The sequence below is a fragment of the Papio anubis genome, chromosome 4 (assembly GCF_008728515.1).
Source record: "Papio anubis isolate 15944 chromosome 4, Panubis1.0, whole genome shotgun sequence".
In the NCBI taxonomy this organism is placed as follows: Eukaryota; Metazoa; Chordata; class Mammalia; order Primates; family Cercopithecidae; genus Papio; species Papio anubis.
In genome coordinates this window covers 113,980,412-113,996,253 of record NC_044979.1, presented here as the reverse complement: position 1 = coordinate 113,996,253, position 15,842 = coordinate 113,980,412, and the positions used below count along the sequence as shown (strand labels likewise).

Sequence of the window (15,842 nt, the reverse complement as noted above, 5' to 3'; positions counted from 1 at the left end):
CTTTAAGCCCGGTCAAAGCAGCTGGGGCAGAGGTCAGCCTCAGAGCCTGGGTTGGTCCTGATGCAGGCCCAGCCCTGTCCACCTGCCCTCAGCCACGTCCCACCTGTGCTTGGCCGCATCCTGACCCACTGCCTCCCGTGTTTCCTCAGGAGTCTTCTGACAGTGCCAACACCACCATAGAGGATGAAGACGCTAAAGGTACCTGCACTTGCGTCCTTGTCCTGCAGCGGCCTTGGCACTGCTGGGCTGCTCTTTGAGGCGGGTGGGACTTGTGCAGAGTCAGCTCTCCTGCGATGCCTGGTGTGTGCATGTGTTGGGGGGCTCGGGGACCCTGTAGCTGCAATCCCACCCCAAGCCTGGGTGTCAGGCCTGCCCAGAGAGTGGGAAGTGTGGCAGAGATGACTGGCAGCCGGGCAGTCTCAGTCACCGCATCCAAGTGAGGAAGCCACGGCTTTGCGCAGAGGCAGGTTCTCCACACCAGGACCCTCACAGGGAAACAGGTTCATGGGTAGAACTTTTTCCAAGATGCTGTCCTTGTCTTAAAGCTCCTTAAGCTTGCATTTCTGTCCATCGTGCACTTGCCGAGTGGCTGGGCAGCTGGGTGGGTGCTTCCGTGTTTGCCTTTGCTGAACCAGGAGTGGCCTCCTGCGGTGGGTTTCTGCACCACAGATTCCAGGGCCCCCTCCCTTGCTCACCCAGGCCAATGTCTTGTGTGTTCCTCAAGAGGCCCCCAGGGCACCCAGCACTGGGGCAAGTTCCATGGAGTCCGCTGCCTCCAGACCACCCACATGGGGCCTCCTGACCCTCATCACTCACACGGTCACCTAATAAGCCCTACGCTGTTCTCAGGGCTGCCCCGGTGCCTGACAAGGGTCAGCCACTCTGCCAGTTTAGGGGAGAAAACTTCTCACCTGTCCAAAGCTTAGCCTTGCTCCTGCCTACGCTATCCAGCTATGACACTGTCCCTGAGCAGAGATGAGCACAGGACCTCAGGCCCTGCATGCCACAGAGTGGGTGTGCGATTCCCCTGCAGTCTGGAACAGGCCCGAAAGGTGACAGCATGGAGGCTGTCCAGAGGTTCTGCCATCACCCTCAGCCCGGTGGGGCGCTGAGCAGTGAGGGAGGGGACCTGGGAGGGGGGCCCAGCCTGGATCCTGCAGGGGAGAAGAGAAGACACCCCGAAGCAGCAGTTGTGGCTCAGATCTGAGCCCGAGCAGCCTCTTGAGGTGGAGGCAGACGCCCCCCACCCCACCGGCTGCAGAAAGAAACCTTGCCAGGCTGCCCTGAGGCTGGTACAGAGTCCAGGCAGGCCCAGTGATCATGCCCCTACGATGACTATCACTCCCCCTCCGTGGGCCTGGCCTCTGCTGGCTCTGGCCAGGAGTGGTCACAGCACTAGGGTGGCAGGGTGGCCTCTGTCTCCATGCCAGCCTGCACTGGTCTGTGCTGCCCTGGCCTCTGCTGGCTCTGGCACTGGCCCCGTGTTGGCTCCTTCAGCCTTCACATAACTGCTGCAGCCACCACAGGCCCAGGACCCCCATAGGGTGGCCACCCCACCTCCACCCCAGGAGCCCCAGGTATCCAGCTGTCATCCCCTTCCTCCCTCCTGGCCTCCCCCTGTCCTTCTCCAGTTGCATTCTTTTCCTGCGGGCACCCCACACACCTGCCTGCCTCACCTGTTCCGCCTCAGCCCCCAGGGTCCCTGACATCCTGAGCTCAGTGAGGAGGGGCTCGGGAGCCCCAGAAGCCGAGGGGCCCCTGCCCTGCCCATCTCCAGCTCCCTTTAGCCCCCTGCCAGCCCCATGTAAGTAGCCTGGGCCCTGCTGCTGTGGGGGTCATGTTGGAGGGCTGGTAACCCCCTAGAGGGGCCGCTCCAGAGCCAAGGGCAGGCTGAGCATGGACCCTGGCTCCAGCCTCATCACCCCACAGCCCCTCACTGGGGCTTCCCAGGACGGCCCCAGCCCATCGAGCCTCACCTCTTTGTGAGGTAGGCCCTGGACCACTTTCCTGCTCAAAGTCACTGGGCAGGATAGGAGGCCCCGGAGGCTCGGGCCTCAATTCCAGTCTTCAGGGTTGGCACAGGCCTCACTCCACCTCAGCTTGCAGGAGGGGGGAGCTCCTTGCTGTTGAGGCAGGCTCTGATCCTGGGCCTGACCCCAGGCCCCAAGGGGTCTGGAACACGGGACCCCTACCACTGACCTCCTCCGCCTTGCCGCCTCCTCGTATGTCTGTCTGCCTCATGTTCACGTCTCATCTGTTCCACCCCAGCCCCCAGGATCTCTGACATCCTGAACTCTGTGAGAAGGGGCTCAGGAACCCCAGAAGCCGAGGGCCCCCTCTCAGCGGGGCCCCTGCCCTGCCTGTCTCCGGCTCTCCTAGGGCCCCTACCCTCCCCATGTAAGTAGTGGCCCCAGGCCTGCCGCCTCTGCTGCCGGACAGCTCCCTGCGAATGGCCGGCGCTCAGCAGCTTCCCACCTGCGTGCACGGCCCAGCTACCCTGCCCCGGCGCCGCAGCCTGGCGTCCTGCCCTGGTGGGGCTTCCTGTGGGCTCTCACCCTAACCAGCAGAGCAGCTCCTGGCTTCTCCCTTAGGGGCCCAGCCCCTTACACGGTTCCTGCTCCCACTGCTACTCCCCGCTCGCTGTCCAGCCCCAGGCCCCTCCCAAAAGGATCTGTCTGGCCCCTCTGAGGCCCCCCATGTCCCTAGACCCTCTCTGCTCATCACTGTCCCAGCCCCAGACTTCACACCCACCCAGGGGCCCTGCCCATGGTGCCCAGGAGCCTGCACTCAGGGCCACCCTGGTTCCTGATGTGACCCCAACCCCTGAGTGCCCTTCCTCAGTCTAGGGGGCTGAGGAAGGTGCCAGAACTGAAACCCCGGCCAGGGTCCCTGGGGCTCACGAACAAGGGGATAGTATGGAGAATCATAAGCCTGGGCTCCGCTGACCTGGGCTGTCCTCATGGGGCCAGGCCAGGCCAGGCCTCCTCTGTACCGCCCGTGACTCCCGCCTCTCCCTGTAACCCTGTCCAGCGTTCCTCAAGGGCCACTTACCTGACAGCTTCTTGCTGGCCAGCAGCCTCTCCCTGGAGTGTGCCCTCTGCCCACAGCAGCTTCAGCCCATGCCACCCGACAGCCAGAGCATCCACCCTTCACTCCTGCAGCCTCCTCTTCACGCACCACGCTGTCCCCAGCAGCACCCTCTGTCCTCCTGTCTCCCTCTGTCTCCCCATATCCCCCTTGGTCACCCTACAACCTCTCTACCCACTTCCGTCCCCCTAAGTTCACCCTCTATCCCACCATCCCCTCTGTCTAAATTCCATTCGTTTCCATCTGGGCTCTTCCATTCCTTCCATTCCATGTCCATTCCATTCCCTCCATTCCTTCCTTCCATGCCCCCTCCCTCCATCCATCCATCCTCCATTCATGATCATCACTTTGTCCATCCATCCCCCTCCACTCTGTCCATCCATCCCCCTCTGCCAATTCCCCCACTGTCTCCATTTCCTCCTCCCTCCCTCCCCTCTCTCCCCTCGTGCCCCACCCCCACATCTCCCTCTGTGCCCCTCAATCTCTGGCTTGGCTGATTGCCCGTGGTTTCTCTCCGGCGTGCCCCCCGTGCCTGCCTTGTGTTCACGTCTTGTCTGTTCCGCCCCAGCCCCGAGGATCTCTGACATCCTGAACTCTGTGAGGAGGGGCTCAGGGACCCCAGAAGCCGAGGGCCCCTCACCAGTGGGGCCCCTGCCCTGCCCATCTCCGACTATCCCTGGCCCCCTGCCCACCCCGTGTAAGTAGCACCTTGAGTGGCCCTGGCAGCAGCTGCCCGGAGGGGCTTGGGGAGTGCGAGCCTGGCAGTGGTGCTCTGGGAAGGGCCAGCTTGCGGGGAGGGCGGGGGCACAGGATCCCTCTGCTGGGCCCCAGGGAATTGCTTTGAAGCACATGCAGGTGCCGTTGGGTCTCACAAAATGGAGGTTATGGTTATGAAGTGTGTATGACACAAGTGTGTAGGAAGAGCGTCTGAAAGAGCAGGTTTGTCGCCGACCCCAAAACTTGTGACCCTGAGGTCCACAGCCTTCTCCTGATGAGAGGGGAATGGGCAGCAGAGGGTCTGCGCGTGTGGCAAGGGCTGGCACGCCAGGAGCTGCTGGCTTGGGTCAAGGTGGACCTGCTGGGCAGGGACAGAAAAGTGTCACTGAGATGCTCTAGCATTAGAGCTGTCCAAGTCCAGACAGCAGGGAGCAGGTGGGGATCGGGAGGCGCGGATCTGGGGGGCAGCTGGGGCCAGGCTGAAACAGAGCGGGCGGGAGGGGAAGCCCAGGCTGGGCAGCCTCTCCGGCCAGGGAGGAGCCAGGCTGGGCCACCTCCCAGTCTGTCTGCCGACTGCGCGCAGTATCGCTTACAGGGATGGATGACATCCCAGGGCTGCCGCCACCCCCACCTGTGGGGAGACACCAGGCTGGGGGTGGTGTGGAGATGCTCTTAGAGAAGAGGCTGCTGGGCCAAGGGCTCGGCATGGCAGGGCAGTGGCTAGGTAAGTACTTGAGGGACAGGTGGGGTCTGAGTGCCCCCATCCCCTCTGCAGGCCGGGCGTGGGGGCTGCTGCAGGTGACCAGGGGAGAGGGGTGTGGGGAGAGTGAACCCACAAGAGCAGCGGCCCGAGGAGGGGGATGCAGCCTGCAGGTTCAAAGGGACACTGGATCCACCCTGGGTGCCCGAGAGGGCAGGGGGCAGCCCCTGGAGGGGCACTCACCCCCTGAGTGTTCTGTGGTCAGCTGAGGACTCCCAGTGGGGGTTGACTGAGGGGATCAGAGGCGAGCAGCTGAGGGGAAAGACCAGGTTCTTGATGGTGATAGGGTCGGGATGCCTGGGCGACCGAACTCAAGGAGGGAGGCATGGGGAGGGGCCGCCATGCAGCTGGAGCGGGTGCACAGCAGAGCCTCTGGGGTGGTCAGAACCCCCCACACCTGCCACTTCTACAGCAGCTCATCTGATTTAAGGGGCTTGCTGCCCTTGCAGAAGTGGAGGGGTGTGCCCAAAGGAGCCTGCCTGGAAGGTCACCCCATCAAGTTAGCATGACCCCAGCCCAGGGCTGCAGCCTGCCCTCAAGGTCTGTGCAGTAGCCGGAGTGAGTCCTCTGAGGACAGGGCCCAGGGTGGGTATGAAGTGGCCAACTCGGGGCTCAGTGCCCAGGCTCACCTTCAGAGGCCACAGCACAGACCTGCCCGTCCAGAGTCTGCCCTGAGCTTGGCTGAGGAGGTGGGGGCTGCAGGAAGGAGTTGTGAGCAGGGTAGGATGGAGATTCGTGTGGCCCTCCTGGGAGGGGCTGGGCAGGGCTGGGAGAGGGGTGGGTGAGACGTTCCGGGAACTCGGGGAGAGGAAGAGCCTGGGTACCACCCTGAGGGCACCTGGGCCCAGGCAGCAGGTGACCAGCTTTGGACCATCCTACAGGCCAATCGTGAGCCCCCTCCCTTCTCCGGAAGGCACCCACCAGCTGTGTAAATAGGGCAGCTGCCCACGGCCCGCCTCAGACCCTGTCTTCTCCCGACCCACGCTCTCTAATCGTGGATTATACACAATCCAGCCTGATCCCTGGGCAGCTGCCCTCCCTCCCGCAGCCACCTCTGGCTCTGAGAGATGGGACTTGGGGCCAGCCTGGGGTCCCAGGAGTCCAGGCCAGGATGAGAACCTGCTCTGACCCCACCTGGATGCATTGGGCCCGCCTGGACCTGTCGCATCACCCCAAGAGAGCCACAGGCAATGCAAGGCTCGTGTTTGCGTCAGGGCACCTGGAAGGCCTGACTTGCAGAGGCTCTTGGCTCAGGCAGACCCCTCCAAGCCCAGACCCTGCCCACTGCCTCCCCTTTGTCCCTGGAACTGCCAGGGCAGATTGTCCTCAGCCAGCAGGCTTCCTCACCCAGGCACCCCTTTATGTTGGGCACCCCTCCCTCCCCTCCATCAGGGATCATGCCCTTTTTCAGGGGCCCGGGTATCAAGGACACAAAAGCAGCCATGTGCTCTGTGGGGAGGCGGAGTGGCGGCTGGGTCAAGCTGGGGTCTGGGCAGCACCGTTCCGCAGGGCAGGGTCAACTTATTCTTCCCGTCTGTGGAATGGATGGGTGGGTCTCACAACAGACCTGCTTCCCATACTTCAGCATAGTTACCACTCTTGAATGGAACTCTGACCATGCATGTCCTCTTCTGTTTACTTTATGCTTTCTCTTCCCACCAGCTCCCACTTTAATTACAGTTTGTTTAAAAGCACTACGTATTACTTCATTAAATGGAAGATTAGTTTCACTTACCACTAGTGTAAGGTGACTATAGAACCAAAGCAGACTGGAAACCAAATGAGATAATGTCACTCTCTTCTCCATTCCAGCTGCGTGCTGCTGTCCCTGAGAACCCCTGTGGAGTGGGTGGGGCAGCTCTCTCTGTCCATTAGAAAGGGGGATTAACTAAGTGACAGGAGGTGTTTGGGACATGTGGACACCAGATTTCTCTCTTGATGCAAGGAGGGCAGAGCCAGGCACCCTAGTGGGGTCTGACTTGGGGGCTGCTGGAAGGACTGGCTACAGGTGGAAGAGAGGTCAGACCTGAAGCTTGGGGCCACCTCCAGGAAAGGACAGGTGAAAGTGGGGGCATGAGGCAGGGGAGAGGCAGGTTCGAGGTAGAGGGTGGAGAGGAGGCAGGAACATAGCAGCTGGGGTGGGGACGGGCCCTCAAGTGTCATATGCTACTGTCCTGGGGCCCAGGGGCAAGCACAGGAACAGCCACAGCATGTGTTAGGACAGAGCCCTGTGCCCTCCTAGAGTTGGGCAGGTGGAATGGGGCCAGGAATGGGACTCGTGGTGGCTGCAGCAGGAACTGGAGGGGAAGGGGCTTCTGGATCCTGCAGCCCACCTTCCTAGAGGCCAGCTTTCCAGGGTCCGCCAGGTGGGTGGGAACTAGGCTTCTATAGCAAGACTGCCCTGAGGACCATCCATGACATGGTGTAGATGAAAGCTATGCAAGAAAGAGAGACAGGCTGGCAGCAGAAGTGCAGTTGGGTCAGGAGCAAGGGACTTTCCAGATAGGGGCAACCCACGAGTGCACATGTGCCCATGCCACACAACACAGGCACACATGACACGTGCACACTCACAGGCACTGTACACACATGCACACACAGGTGCTCGTGCATATGTATGAGCTTCATCTACACACATTCACACACACACCGTCCTGCTCGTGTGCATGTTTCCATACATGCACATGAATGCACAATCACATGTGTACACACATGCATGTGATCGCATGCATGAACATGTGTGCACCCCACTCCTCAGGTGCCATCCGGCTCCTCCTGCTGTCACTGTGCAGCAGGGGACATGAGGCCCCAGAGTAGACAGGTGCAGCACAGGCGTTCCCAGGCAGTGCCACACACACATGCGTGAGCACACCTGGGCATGCCGCGCCTTCTTCGTGGACTCAGTCCACCTGCCAGGTGGGCTCCCTGGTGGGGCGAGCTCCCAGAGGCCTGGCGGGAGAGATAAAGGCAACCCCATCACAGGGCATGCCTAGAATTGCCTCTTCTGGCTGGGCACGGTGGCTCATACCTGCAATCCCAGCACTTTGGGAGGCCGAGATGGGTGGATCACTTAAGGTTAGGAGTTTGAGACCAGCCTGGCCAACATGGGGAAACCTCATCTCTACTAAAAATACACACACACACAAAATTAGCTGGGCGTGGTGGTGTACACCTGTAGTCCCAGCTACTCAGGAGGCTGAGGCAGGAGAATCGCTTGAACCTGGGAGGCAGAGACTGCAGTGAGCCAAGATCATACCACTGCACTCCAGCCTGGGTGACAGAGTGAAACTCCATCTCAAAAAAAAAAAAAAAAAAAAAGGAATTCCCTCCTCTGGGAGTTTAGACCACAGACAGGTGGCATGTATGTGGCCGTTGGAGGCAGCACTCACAGCTGAAGGGTGGAAACATCACCACAGGGCCTGCCTTCTTGGTGAAAATGGTGTCCTGCAGGGCGGGCAGCAGTTTGAGGGCAGGTGTCCCAGGTATGGCTTGCAGCAGCCTGAGGGTCACAGAGCGCAGTGCTGGGAGTGCAGAGACTTCCCCCACAGGGAGAGTTCCCAGGAACCTGCTTCCGGTGCACTTCTGGGGGTTTGAGGTTTTCCATGGACAAATTACTCTGAGAAACCAGTGTTACTTGTGTGTATAGGTGAGCGTGCGTGTGCATGTGTGTTCTGTGTGTGAGTGTGCATGTATGTGCGTGCCTGTGTATATATCCTCGCAGATATGGCTAGGGACCTCACTGAGGACAGTAGTTCTGTCTGAGGAGAGTGAGTGAGACAAGATTGAGGAGAACACAGGCATCTTCAAACTACATGTGCGGTGCTTTATTTCTTTAAAATGTGTCTAAAGCGAATAGGAAAATGTTAAGATGTGAATCCGTGGAGTGTGGGTTCTATTATTCTCTCCACGTCTTCCATACGTTTAAAATCTTTTACAATGAAAATAAGCTGTAGTTAAAGCAGCAACGCGGGCTGCCAGTGAGCGCCCCAGAGGCCAGTGAGGACCAGCATGGCTGGAGGGCCTGTTGGAATCCAAGGGGAGTGGGCAGGAACCGCAGGCAGGCGCCAGAGAGAAGCCTGGGCATGGGGGTGTGGGGCAACGGGGGTGTCTGCAGGGGTAGCATGTGGGCCTCGGACTGCAAGCAGGTGAAGCCAGCAGGATGCGGCTCCTATGAGAAAAGCGGGGAACAAGAGACCATGCCTGCTCTTCCTGCTGCTGGGACAACCCGGGTCATCGCCCCGGGGAACCCTGTAGCCACGCCTGGCCGCCCCCTGCTGCTTCCTCCTACCCGGCCTCCACGTGGCCTTGCTGACGGCTCCTTCTTCCAGGCAGGTCTCTGCCTTCTCGCCTGGTGCCTGCACTCGGTAGCCCCCTCACCAGAGCTGCTGGGTGAAGGAGGCACTAAGAACCCAAGGCTCGGGAGGAGGGTGGGGCTGGGAAGCTGCAGGGAAGCGCAGGGTCAGGCCTGGTGGGCCCCAGGCCTGGCTCACTGGAGGGCAGGAGGGAGACTGTGGCGGACAGCTCATGGGGCCAGGAGGTGACCTCCAAGTGGATTGTAGGAGGGTTTTTTTTTCCTCTTTCTGCATTTTACAGACATTTTGTAATGTGGATAGAATATTTCTGTCCTTCAAAAATATTTTAGTTAAGAAAAATAAGATGGAAGCTGTTGCACTTGGAAATGAGGAAGCCACTGGTGATAGAGGGGGGCGGGCGAGAGGATCGCTTCTGCGAATAGCGGCAGAAACACGGTGTGGATGCAGCTCGTGCTCCCCCAGGCCCTCCCCTGGGCTGTGTGGAGGGGTCTGGGGGGAATGGGCCAGCGCCCAGTGGTCACCTGGCCGTGTCTCCCCACAGCCCGGAAGCAGGAGATCATTAAGACCACAGAGCAGCTCATCGAGGCTGTCAACAACGGTGACTTTGAGGCCTACGCGTGAGTCCCCGGGGCTGGGGGGGGGGCTGTGCAGGACAAGGATGTGGGACCCTTGGGGGGGCCCTGCTCAGAGTCAGGGGTCCATGGGGCCCCTCCTCACTTGGATTTGGCCCCCAGGAAAATCTGTGACCCAGGGCTGACCTCATTTGAGCCTGAAGCACTGGGCAACCTGGTTGAAGGGATGGACTTCCACAGATTCTACTTCGAGAACCGTGAGTGAGGGAGCCCGGGTGGGCATGAGGGTGCAGTGCCCCCAGGAGAGCCTCTTGGCCCCTCCCAGGGACAGCATGGTGGCTGCCTATGGAAGCCCTGTCCCCTCTCTGCCCAGGGTTGGCCAGCCACCCCTCCCCCACCAGATACCCAGCCCCCAGAATCCCACTCTTGGAGGGGCCCATGCTGCTCCCAGGAGAGCCGAACCTCCCCAATAAGGGGAGCTGAGAGAGGGAAAGGGTTAGGGTGGTGGGGTGGAAGGCGGTCACCAGGGCAGCCACAGTAACCTGAGACCTCCCTCCACCTGCTGTCCACAGTGCTGGCCAAGAACAGCAAGCCGATCCACACGACCATCCTGAACCCGCACGTGCACGTCATCGGAGAGGACGCTGCCTGCATTGCTTACATCCGGCTCACGCAGTACATTGACGGGCAGGGCCGGCCCCGCACCAGCCAGTCTGAGGAGACCCGTGTGTGGCACCGCCGCGACGGCAAGTGGCAGAACGTGCACTTCCACTGCTCGGGCGCGCCTGTGGCCCCGCTGCAGTGAAGGTGAGTGCTCTGTGCTAAGTGACAGCCGGGGCAGAGGGGTGGCGGTGGTGTGAGTGGCTGCAGCCCAGGGAGGCAATGGGGAGCAGTGGGGCCTGTGGCAGAGCCCATGCCTGGGAAGTCCATCAGCTTTCCTGGTGAGGCCACAGGAATGATGTTGAATTAGGGATCACAGCAGGCTGGGTGTGGCGGGCCTCCTCAGACGACTGGGGAGCTGATGAGGGCCTGAGCAGTCCACACTGGCCAGAGCTGGGTGGGTTGCAGGTGGATGGGCCCCAGGCAGCACAATCCTGGGCACCATGCCCTGTTTGTGAGGACTGTTAGAACCCCAGATGGGGGGTCTCCAGGTGGCGGGTGCAGCGGGCCCAGAGCCCAGAGCCCAGTTTTACAGGGATACTAGCAATTGGGTTGGGCACCTTGAACCCCTTTCCCGAGTGGGCCCTTTTCCGGACTTTAACCCTCTCTGCAGTGCCGTGTGGCAGACAGCAGAGCCTGGGGGTGGACGGGAGAGGGGGCTGCTGAGGAGCTGACCCACCCGCCCCATTTCAGAGCTGCGCCCTGGTTTCGCCGGACAGAGTTGGTGTTTGGAGCCCGACTGCCCTCGGGCACACGGCCTGCCTGTCGCATGTTTGTGTCTGCCTCGTTCCCTCCCCTGGTGCCTGTGTCTGCAGAAAAACAAGACCAGATGTGATTTGTTTAAAAACAAAACAAAACAAAAAAACAAGATGACGACGACAACCACAAAAAATTGACATCAGATGAAATGAAAAAAAAAAAAAAAAAAACTAAAGGAAGGAAAAAGCTGTAAAAATCACTGGCATTCGTGGGGCCGCTCCCCACCCAAGCTCCACGTGTGTCCGTCTGTGCTCCTGGCCTCTGGGGGACCAGCTGGGACATGAACTTGTCTGCCAGGCCCCTGTCGCGTGCTGAACGGTGTTAGTTTGTAGGTAACGCACACACCCCACACCTAAGGTGTCTGCATCCTCCCGCCAACGCATGGGCTCCACATGGTGTGCTCGCTGGCTGTCGTGACTGTCAGCTGTCTCTTGGGAGGGGCTGTGGGGCCCGCTGGGCTGCCTCCTTTCCCGCTAGTTGTGCCTGAGAGTTGCTGTTGTTCCTGCTTTCCCTTCCCTTCCTTTCATCCCCTGAAGGGCTAGGTGTGGGTTTTCCGTGCCCGGTATCCCCACACGCCCAGCACGGACAACCCTTCGGCAGAGCCCAGGCCGGCCCCTCACCCCCTGGAGTATTGAGACCGGAGTCCCGTCCCCAAGGCCATCAGAGATGCCCCCACACACCCAGGACTCCAGCTCTGGTCCTTCTAGGGGAATAAAGTGCAAAGAGGGGCACAGCTTAGCTTCGGGCCTCTCGCCGAGCAAGAGATAGCACTGCTGGCTACAGCTCCAACACAGCCAGCTGTGGCAAGAGGACTCTGCCTGGGCTGGCCTCCCTCCTGTGTGAGGTGTCTGTCTCTTCTCTGCCAGCCAGCAGCAGATGCACTGGCAGCTCCCGACCCTGTTTCCACCCCTTGGCCCTCCCCTAGCCTGTTCGGCTTCTCCGCGCCCCACAATGGGGAACAGACTTTTGACAAAGGACTGCAGGCCTTACTCAAGTCCCTGAGCCCCCAACTGAAGCTAGGAGGGGAGGCCAGGCTTTGTGTCTGGGCATATTTGTCTGCTGATGGAGTTTGGGAAAGCCTGGGGCTTGGGGTTTGGTCGGGTGGTACAGCAAGTGGCAGAGCGGGGTCAGAGGTGGTGGCTGCCCAGCTTCTGGGCTGAGATGAGGGTCTGTGCAGTGGTTTGCTGAAGTGGGAGTGCCTTTGGAATCTGGGCTGGGAGCAGAAGGGAGCAAAAGCTACAGTGGGAGCCAGCCTAGGGCACGTGGGAGGCGTGAGGGCAGTGCTGCCCGTGCAGTGTCAGGTGTGAGAGCACCTTGGTGGGCTGCAGTGCGTGTGAGGGCACCTTCTAGGTGGGCCAGGGATGCAGCTATGGAGATAAGGTGGGCTGGGGACAGAAACAGGTGGGCATAGGGCCCAAGACACCAGCGGATGGAGGGCAGGGTCCAGCCCTGTGCTCCTGAGTGTCGGCTGCCTGGGTTTGAGGCGGTGGGTCCCCAGCCCCTTGTGATGGTGTGTACCATGGGGGAGCTCGGGGACAGGGCAAGCCCAAGCACGGTGGGGCTGCAGGGTGGGTCAGAAGCCAGGTTGGGTGGGAGTGGTCAGAAGCCCTGACTGCAGAGGGTCGGGGGCTCCTGCCCCAGTGCCTGCCCACCTTCAATTCACATCGTTTTCAACAAAGATTTTCTTTATCTTCCCCTACAAATCAAGCCAAGGGAGGGGCACAGAATGGGGAACAGGACACAGGATCCTAAACTCCAAGGGGACTGTCCACCGATGAACACTCAGAGTGGACACCATCTTCCGTCCACGCTGTGCCCAGGACAGCTGTCCCCATCCATGAACACAGGGTAAACATCTGCCGGGCTCCGCACCAGTGGCTCCCTGGGCCATGGGACAGCGGCAGGGCTCACCACGGACAGCGTGTGGCCCAGCGGCCGGCCACCCTGGCGTCCTGGGGCCTCCTTCCCTCCTCTCCCTCTCACCTTGTCACCTCCACGGAGCTGCCTGTCTGGGATAATTTGGGGATTTTTTTTCTGGGGGATAATTCTTTTGCATGACCCCTAAAGAGCAAGCCACACCGCTCTGCTAGCTAGGTGTCTACGGTGTGGTGGCGGCGGCCGCTGGCCAGCGCTGCAAGGGGTCGGCTGCCCACGGTGCTGGCTGGCCTCCCCTCCTCTCTCTTTTTGCTGAGTTTCATTGTCTTTTCTTTCTGAGCCTTGTAAGTGTACAAAAATTATTCTTATTTTGTTCTGTCTCGGGAAACTGCAAATAAAAGAAAAACAGGACAAACTGCTTCAAGTGCAGCTGGGTGCTTTAGCTGGAATCCTGCCAACCTCCTGCGCCAAAATACAGACTCAAGCCCGGTCCCTGGCCAAGACCCTACTTGGGCCCCTCCTCCAACAGAAGGTAGTGCTATGGAGCCCTGAGCTGGCCCTGACATTCCTGAGCTGCTCTAGGGTGAACAGCTCACCCCAGGTAGGGCACTAGTCATAGATCATAGCTCCACCAGCTGTCCCCACCTCTTCCTCTGGTCCTCTGAAGTCTTCTGGGCCCAGGGCTGTCCACCCTGGATGCTGGAACTGAAACTGGATCCCAGCCCCCAACGCCCCTGAACTCCCCATTCCCCCTCAGTGGCTGCTAAAGATGTGGCCAGGGGCAGCCTCTGGGCAGGAAGGAGCCCCAGGACCAAGACCTCTGGCTGGCTGCTGTCTCCTTTCGCCCCTGCTACATGTATTGGCTGTTCTGGACGCTGAGGACACACAGTGACCACAGAGCCAGGCTCCACCCCAGTGGATTATGCAGACAGACGGCACACAGGCCTGTGTGGATATCAGCCTCCAACACCAGACGTAGGCAAGGCGCAAGGAGATATAGTAAACAGCCATCATGGGGGCCAGGAGGCTCCAGCAGAGGCCATACAACCAGCCCAGAATCCAGGACAGAGAGCTGGAATGGAGACAGGGAGACAGGGAAGCCAGATGCCAGGCCAGATTGACCAGGTGCTATAGACCTGTGGGCCAGCCCAGGCTTGGGGACTTCATCCTGGGTGTGAAGGAGATAGGCACCCCTCAGTCCTTCCCTCTGCATCTCCAGCCCAAGCTAAAAGCAAACCCTTAGGTTGGAGTAAGGAGTAACCCCCTGCCAAGTTTCTCCTGTCCTCAGGCTCCACCCACCACCCATGCTGCCTGGCCCCATAGGACACACGCTCAGGCCCAGCCCGGGAAAGCAACTGCAACTGCCTGTGCTATGCTGGCCCTTCTCAGCCTCAATGCCCTCCTCCCTCCCCGATGCACCCTCGTGGCCCCCGCTGGGCCCCCTGATGCACCCTCATATCTCCATGGCAACCTGCTGAGAGTGTGGCCTTGCCCTTGGCTCCCCTCCACACCTGTGTCCCAGGCAGTGCCATGGTACTTTCCTGAAACAGAAGGATGGGCTTCAAAACAGTCCCAGACACTAAACACGCCTGCATTTTGGGTCCAAGTAACTTCTGACAAGACGAGTGCCCCTACACACGCTCGGTCCTGTCCACTATGGGCAGGGAGCCTGAAGGATCCCCCAGAACTGGCTAAAGCCCTCAGTCTCCTCCTCCACCCTGAGCATCTGGTTAAACACCTTCATGTGGCAGAGCGGCCCTGGATGTCAGCTTCTTGCTCCTCATGGTCTGCACCTGGACAGGTGCTCTCAGGTGTGTGGGTGGCCAGGTGGCAGGTCCCAAAAGCCAGTTGCAAAGAATCTAGGCCAGTGCCCATGAGTGCTGCGGTGTCTGTCCCCAACATGGTATCTAGGGCTCCACTCACCTATCAGCTGTAATCGGAGGAGGATTTCCAGGCCAGGCCTCCCCCAGGAAGGCTGCAGGCACTGCGGATCGTGCACCCTCACATGCATTATTCCTGAGGCCCTTCTGCAGATGCCATCAGGGCAGCAACTCTGATGAGGTTTTAGGGCACAGCACACAGGACTAAGCCATCCTGTACTGGGCCAAGCGCTACAGGCAAAAGGGACACCACTGATGAGCATTTCATTCATCATTTTTATTTTTACATTTTTTTGAGAGGGAGCCTCACTCTGTCACCCAGGCTGGAATGCAATGGTACGATCTTGGCTCACTGCAACCTCTCCCTCCTGGGTTCAAGTGATTCTCCTGCCTCAGCCTCCTGAGTAGCTGAGATTACAGGTGCCTGCCACCATGCCTGGCTAATTTTTGTATTTTAGTAGACATGGGGTTTCACCATGTTGGTCAGGCTGTTCTCAAACTCCTGACTTCAAATGATCCGCCCACCTCGACCTCCCAAAGTGCTGGGATTACAGGGGTGAGCCACTGTGCTCGGCCCATTCATCACTTTTAAATAGCACCCTCTGAACAAAGCTCCCTGGGCCATGTGACCCCAAGGTTTACGCCTGCCCACCCAGGTCTGGCAAGTCCTCAGAACAGGAAAAGCTGAGCACTGCTCAAGGCTGCTTGCTGGGCCAGACAGAGGTCTCTGCCTTCCAGGCTCACAAGTACAGGCTGAAAGCAGCCTTGGGCCCATCTCCCTGGGAGGCTGCAGAGGCTTCAGAGGGCTCCCTGAACTCAAAACCTGATGCAAGACTTGAATTTGACTTACCCCTGGTTCACCTAACAACCTGCAGGGGTCAGCTTTGGCTCTTCTAGGAAGCAGGAAGCTTCCAGGCACCCTGTGGAGCCCCCTCTGCTCCTGAAAAGTTGCCACCTGTGCTTGGTGGGATGCCAGGTGGTCTCAGATTGACCCTGGGGTCAGCTCAGCGGCGAGGGACAGGAAGCCTACAGCAGGATCAGGATGGGGCCTCCTGTCCCATGGCTCTGCAGCCATGAGGCAGCTTTCCCAGAGGGGGTCTCCTGGTTGCAGCTAAGACCAGGCAACAGGATTCAGCAATGACAGGGCTGCTTCTACTCCAGGGCTCCCTCACCTGGTTAACAGCAAAAAAGAAAATACAGTTCCTGCTAGCAACATCTA

General features: G+C 59.7%; 1 protein-coding gene across 16 annotated transcripts in view; it reads left to right on the top strand.

Moving 5' to 3' along the window:
• CAMK2B (calcium/calmodulin dependent protein kinase II beta) overlaps positions 1-11,038 on the top strand; it is a 105,975-nt gene extending 94,937 nt beyond the window's left edge. For 7 of the 16 annotated variants that reach the window (XM_021935814.2, XM_009203017.4, XM_009203015.4 and 4 more), the window contains 8 exons: positions 150-198; positions 1,691-1,804; positions 2,269-2,397; positions 3,656-3,784; positions 9,419-9,494; positions 9,612-9,706; positions 10,022-10,256; positions 10,803-11,038. In XM_021935814.2, coding sequence (XP_021791506.2) covers positions 150-198; positions 1,691-1,804; positions 2,269-2,397; positions 3,656-3,784; positions 9,419-9,494; positions 9,612-9,706; positions 10,022-10,254 — 825 coding nt within the window. In that variant the 3' untranslated portion in view covers positions 10,255-10,256; positions 10,803-11,038. The remainder of the gene's footprint in view (positions 1-149; positions 199-1,690; positions 1,805-2,268; positions 2,398-3,655; positions 3,785-9,418; positions 9,495-9,611; positions 9,707-10,021; positions 10,257-10,802) is intronic. The other 9 variants (XM_031665385.1, XM_009203022.4, XM_003896044.5 and 6 more) reach the window with 2 other exon arrangements.
• Positions 11,039-15,842: the final 4,804 nt, after the last annotated feature.